The sequence below is a fragment of the Rhodamnia argentea genome, chromosome 10 (genome assembly GCF_020921035.1).
Source record: "Rhodamnia argentea isolate NSW1041297 chromosome 10, ASM2092103v1, whole genome shotgun sequence".
Lineage (NCBI taxonomy): Eukaryota > Viridiplantae > Streptophyta > Magnoliopsida > Myrtales > Myrtaceae > Rhodamnia > Rhodamnia argentea.
The window spans coordinates 8,480,942-8,487,336 of NC_063159.1; the positions used below are offsets into that span (position 1 = coordinate 8,480,942).

At 41.1% G+C, this 6,395-nt stretch overlaps 1 protein-coding gene across 1 annotated transcript; it reads left to right on the forward strand.

The window, feature by feature from the left end:
- The first annotated feature begins 297 nt into the window (after positions 1–297).
- Positions 298–4,810, forward strand: LOC115739229 (MLO-like protein 15). The gene is made up of 14 exons (XM_048271387.1): positions 298–424; positions 509–569; positions 648–871; positions 1,637–1,753; positions 1,847–1,913; positions 2,031–2,104; positions 2,214–2,285; positions 2,379–2,467; positions 2,992–3,041; positions 3,533–3,573; positions 3,776–3,985; positions 4,093–4,160; positions 4,280–4,343; positions 4,454–4,810. Exons 1-14 carry the CDS (start codon positions 299–301, stop codon positions 4,808–4,810), a joined length of 1,620 nt encoding a protein of 539 aa, XP_048127344.1. The 5' UTR covers position 298.
- Positions 4,811–6,395: the final 1,585 nt, after the last annotated feature.

Below are 6,395 nucleotides of genomic sequence, written 5' to 3' on the forward strand. Positions count from 1 at the left end.
CTACCTTGTCTCCGTACCAGTAAAGTTTGTGTTCCTGCTTTGTAGTGATTAGCTGGAGTCAACGGAGGTGTTATTCGGGACATAGGAAGAGCAACTTTCAAGTCCTTTATTGCCATCTTCTTAATTAAGTACCTCTTCATCAAATGGACGAGTCTGCGGACTACTATTCTATTTAACAAATAAGAGTAGCAGATGTGTGCATATTTACGCGTCAATGTCGTCCTATATATACCGCCTGCGAGGACATGAAGGCGGGCACATCAAGAACAGAGAGAGAGACAGAGAGAGACAGAGAGAAATGGCGGATATCGGAGGAGAGGGGAAGACATTAGAGTTCACGCCGTCGTGGGTTGTGGCTCTAGTTTGCTTCAGTATTGTCCTGATTTCTCTTGCTGTGGACAAATTCCTGCTTTGCGCCGGCCAGGTGCCCGCCTTTTTTTAGCTCCTATACACCTCTTTGTCTCAAAGAACGTGTGCGTAGCCTAACTTTGTCTGTCGAATGATGCAGCTTTTAGAGAAGTCCAATGACCGGATGCCGCTCGTCAGTGCCTTGCGGAAGATCAAAGAAGGTGAAGAATCAGTTTTCCTCTCCCTTCTTCGACAGATGCGAATTTGAACTTTACATTAACGTGTCGGTGGTGTCGCAGAGTTGATGCTGCTGGGGTTCATATCTCTACTGCTGGCGGTGTTCCAGACCAGAATAGGGAAGATTTGCATTCCGGAGAGGCTCGCCAACGAGTGGCTTCCTTGCAAGAGGCGTGACTCTTCTTCCGCCACGGCCCGTTTCGCTGATTTCTTCCCATCTGCCGGAACACGAGGACGCCGCCTCCTCGCCGAGGCTTCTGCTTCAACCGATTTCTGCAGTGAAAAGGTGATTTTATTCCTCCAGCCCACCCCGCGAAGCCCTTTGTCTTCATTAACTCTAATTTTTATTTCATTTTATTTTTTTCTTTCTTTCTTTCTTTTCCCTTTTTTTTTCTGGGAAATCCGGAGATGGTCGCCAGCCGACCCTCGCCCACTACCAATGAGGCCTTTCTGGCCCTTGCTAGAACTAGGCGAGGGCCGGGGCCTTGCCCGTGATGAGCGACCGCCGCCGAACTTAGAAGAAATAAAAAAGGAAAGAAAATTTAAAATTCAGATTTTTTTTAAAATATTATGAGAATTGTGTACAGTGTTTTAGCAATATTTTTATTTATTTATAAAAGCAAGATTTCCTAGATTAGACTAAATATGAAAGTAGTTTAGTAATATGGTGTGGTTGGGTATCCGTTAGGTCGGGTATAGGCTGAGAAATTTGCGTTATAATAAATAGGTCATAAACGGGTTATATGGGTCAATTTGGATGAGATCATTCGTGAAACGGCCTGACCCAACCCACCCGTGTGACAGGTCTAATTGACCTTCTCAAAAGGAGATGATATTAAGTAATGTTAGGGATATGAACGCCAGTTTACTATTATAATTAAACTCATCTTGTATTTCAAGCATCCATAGTCCCACATATCATTAGATTAATCAACATAGCCAAGTCTCTGCGCATCTACAGGCTTATGAAGGGCAGATCCGAAGATCATACGAGAAAACGATACGATGTCTGACAATGAATATTTCTGGTGCAACTTTTATTTCTTTCCAGGGGAAGGTGCCATTGCTGACTGCTGAAGCACTCCATCACCTGGACATCTTCTTATTTGTGCTAGCCACCTTCCACGTGATTCTCTGCGTGTTCAAGATCCTGCTGGGATACAAAAAGGTATGGCGTGTATGCTGTATTCTTCATCTCTCCAGAAGTTTATCTCGGACCGATACCCTGACACTTGCCTTCCGCGTTGCCGTGTCCATTCAGATACACCAGTGGAGAGACGTAGCGGATCTTGAGGTCCGGAAAGAAAATTATTACAAGCTGCAACAAGGTAATCAAAGACCGTCGTACTATACTTGCTTGCTTTTTAATTTTCTGCTACGAAGCTGTCTTCATTTCGTTGCGAATCTGACCAAGGGCGTCATGTCTTTGTCGTTTGGAGCTGCAGAAGTTCGACAGAAGCAAGTGCAACGAGGTTGTCTTGCTAGAACAGGCAATAAATGGAAAGCGCTTGGCTGGATGGTAATTGTCCCTAGGAGTCTCTTGTTACATAGTGGAAAAACACTTACAACGAAGGAGTTGATGTAGAGCCATAGGTTTCTCTTTATTTATACGTTTTCGTATCATGCAGGGTTCGTTTTTCAAGCAATTTTATCCTTCTGTGACCGAGTTCGAGTATTCCGCGCTTCATTTAAATTATATGGTATGTTAAAACATGTACTTACTTTCGATCGAAGTCTAGTCATGCACTATTTCCATGAAATAGTTTACACAATAATTTACGTTTTCCCCACAGGCGCGTCATTTGACTAGGAAGGGGGAAACTTTTCACAACTACATAGTTGGTGCCGTGAAAAAGGATTTTGAGAAAATTGTTGGAATCAGGTAATTACAAATTAATACACCTTTCCGATAACAACTTTTATTTAAGTTAGTTACCCATGTTTTTTTTTTGGGTAAAGAAAAAAAAATTTGGGTAAGGAGTTAGTTACCGATGTTTATAAGTTAATATTTTGAAATTATGAATTCTTCTTATCTCTAAACCAATTAAAAACTTCTCTTATGTTTCACTGACATTTATTAACCTTTCTTACTCGTGCCTTAAATTTACCGCATATTATATGAAATTACCAATCTTTTTCATGTGACTTCCGATTTTTCTTCGATATAATTGAGTTGCTTCCCACGGTATTTTTTTTTTTCAAAAGCTTACAACCTTTACTACTAAGGTACTACTTTTATTGTCTTGCTTACCAACCTTCTTTTATGATTCTCTCACATACTAGACGTAAGTTTGGTAATCGAACTTCCCATGCTAGACAGTACGTAACGACTTCTCACAAGGATAAATAGTAAACCAGAAAGTGCTGAGCTCTTGGCTTGTTGGTTTCTGCTTTTGACCATTGCAGTTGGTACTTGTGGCTATTCGCAGTGATCTTTTTGCTCCTGAATGTGGCTGGTGAGCGACTTTAATCACATATTCCGCAGCATTGCACTGTTCATGATAGTTGTAGTGTCTATCGATTTCGTATTTCTAGGAAAATTGTTCAAAAAGTCATAAATCTATTGCGATTTCACTAATTCAGTACTAAATTTTTTAATTTTGCTAATTGAGTCCTAAACATTTTCACATTTTGCCAATTGTGTCCACTTAGACGTTGGCTGTCCTATGTTAGCAATTTTACGTCAAAGTTGGCCAAATTAAATGGACTCAATTAGCAAATATGAAAAGGTTTAGGACTCAATTACAAAATTTAAAAGATTTAGGGCTGAATTGGACAAACTGCAATAGATTTAGGACTTTTTAGACAATTTTCCCTTTTATTTTCCAAGAAGAGATGTTGGTCAGGGAACAAAAAATCCTTCATGAGGCTCTCATATCATGTTTCTATTTTTGGTACCTGCCTGTTTAAGATGTGTTGGACATTTCTTTTCTTGTTCCTTTGGCAGGATGGCACGCCCTCTTTTGGATATCTTTCATTCCGTTGACCGTAAGTAGTGATGACTTTACGTGTAATTATGTTTGCTTGCCCTTGAAGATATGGCGTTCTGCTCATCCTAAGATGCATCATAACCTAAACAGCAAGACTTGTCACATTGTTGGTTTGCAACAACATGAGATGTTTGTACCTTCTAAGGGAATTGGGAAGACAGAGACTCCTCATCTAATTAGGTTTTCTCGCTTCCATGCAGCTCTTGCTTATCACCGGCACCATACTGGAGCATATGATAACGCGGCTCGCAGAAGGTGTCACGAGCTCTCTAGTGATAGGCAAAGTGGACTCGGCTAAGGAGTTTTCGTCCTGCTATGTCTGTTTCCTAAACCCTCGGTTCGTCCTCCTCTTGATTCACTTCGTGCTGTTCGAGAACTCTTTGGAGCTCGCCTTCTTCTTCTTTATATTGGTGAGCAGATGACATCCATCGAATCATCCTCATTTCGATCAAGCAAAGTTTCTGGCCATATTGGGGGAAGTTCCAACTGTCTAATGCTTTCACCTATCTCTATGCAGTTCCAATATGATTTTCACTCCTGCATTATGGGAAAGGTCCATTTCGTGGCCCCAAGAATTGCAATAGGGTAAGACCTTTTTGCTCATGTCAATCATAGCATTGTTTTATAATCTGTGAGTTGTATAAAATTTAATAATTGAGACCTAACAATCGATTTCACTTATGTCTCATTTCTCGCGCTCGCAGAGTGTTCGTGCAGTTCATGTGCATCTACAGAACATTACCCTTATACGCAATTGTGAAATCACAGGTGAGTTGAACTTAAAACCTATTATGCACTCAAGATTTGGCAGTTTCTTTGAGTATAAATCATGGAACTGGAGATGACAAGTTCTTTTTATTTACCTCGACGAAATTAAGATCCCTTCGGAGGAGAAGCAATCGGACGACGAAGAAAACGAAATGTGTGTTGTTCTTGAGAGAATTGAGGAGCATCTGAAGGAGAACCGATCGGAAGGATGTAGAGAAGAGTCTCTTGCTGATCTTGATAAAATTAAGAGACGTTTGAAGGAGAATGAAATGGACAAAGAGAAAGAAATGTGGATCGTGACCTGGATTTCAGAGCGGATCAAGGAAATTTCGAAGTGGATTGAGAAAATTTCAAAGTGGATCGATGAAGTTAGGAACCGAAGCAAGGAGACAAGATCGAAAAGGGTGGCCGCAAAAAACGAACCGATACAAACGGGTTCGAGAGAGGGACCAAATGGATTGGTGTGACGGGGTATATGACTTTCGGTTTTTAGAGCATCAACCACAACATGCATAGTTTTGTATAAAATGAACCGATACAAACGTGTTCGCCAGTTTACATACCTTTCGGTTTCTAGAGGATCAACCACAACATGCATAGTTTTGCTAGAGACCAGACTGTTTCCTATCATAATAATAATAAGGGTTTTGCTCTCTTAAATATTTATGTACGTCACATCAACAATTTTCACCTCCATGTATATTTGACACACATGACTTGAGGAAAATTGTCGAAAAAATCTTAAGCCTAATGTACGGCGGCAACTTCAGTTATAAATATTTGGGAAAAGTTCAAAAAAGGGCCTAAAGTGGCTTCATTTTCTCAAAAAGGGGCCCATAGTGAATGTTGTTTCAAAGAAGGGCCTGAAGTGCCTAACCTTGTTTCAATGAAGGGCCTGAAGTGCCCAACCTTGTTTCAATGAAGGACCTAAGGTCGACGGCCGGCTATCGGGATCTATTTCCGGCTATTGAACAAGGTTATTTTTGTCCAAAAAAATTAAAATAAAAAAAGACCCAAAACTCTAAAATTAAAAATCTCGGACGGAAAAGGGAAGTTTTACGGCGTTCTCTTCTTCTCTTCTCTGACCCACGCTCATCAACGTCCCGGGAGCCGGGGGCGTGCAACGAGGCGGCGGCATGCGAAGAGGAGGCGACGGCGCTGGAGGCTTGGGACCGGGAGGCAGCGGCGACCTCCAAAGGTGAGGATTTGGAAAGAAATTAGAAAATTCCTCCTTCTAGGGTTCACAAAGAACCTTCGTCCCCAATTCAAAAATCGATTCGATTGTGTCGGACGTTTTACCTCCGGGTCTGGACCGACGTCCGGTGGCGCTGTCGAAGTGCAACCACCAGCACAACGATTGTCTGTCTCAGCTCATCTACACCAGTAATAACCGCCTTAGTTGCTGTTCCTTTAAGATTTTTATTTTTTGGTCAAAAATGCTCCTTTAAGATCACTTGTGATATTTGTGTATCTATCACCAGCTGCTTCTTCCATCCGATTCACGTTAGAGCTTGACTTAATCTTTGGTGGGAGCATTAACTATTGCATCATAAGCTCCTATGATAGCATGTCCACCGTGTTGAGCTTGACTTAATTTTCTAATCTTGCTGCTTTTTCTATTTATACACAAAGGACATTTGCAGCAAGAAACTTCTGTCTGCCCCCTTTTTGTGCTTTGCTTCTTTGGAAACTAGGCTTTGCTCTGCCTGCATGATTTAAATCGCAAAATTTCGATGAGTGAGTTAAAATATATTGATATTGGCTGCTTTGAATATCCCGCTTTGGCTTTGACTTTGTTTTATGCAGTTGCTAGTTAGTTTCTTGACCGGTAGAGATATTGCAAAATTGCGATGCATCTACACATTTTGACAACACGGCGACTAATGAGCTTGCGATGTACAGCAGAAAATGTGGAAATGTAACTCGATTTTATGCTTTTCTCACTTGTAGGAAAAAGCTATAAGAATGAAGAAACAGTAATACAAGATTCTCCCTATTAGATGTTTGGTATCCGTTCTCCGATTTTGTAATCATCCAGCTAAACGTTTGTTT

What these genes read in the sequence shown, in the direction of transcription:
- LOC115739229 (XM_048271387.1), top strand. Translation starts at nt 299, where the DNA reads ATGGCGGATATCGGAGGAGAGGGGAAGACATTAGAGTTCACGCCGTCG. An exon ending in TCCTGCTGGGATACAAAAAG is followed by an intron (nt 1,754 to 1,846) that starts GTATGGCGTGTA and finishes GTGTCCATTCAG; the next exon opens with ATACACCAGTGGAGAGACGT. An exon ending in TATCTTTCATTCCGTTGACC is followed by an intron (nt 3,574 to 3,775) that starts GTAAGTAGTGAT and finishes GCTTCCATGCAG; the next exon opens with CTCTTGCTTATCACCGGCAC.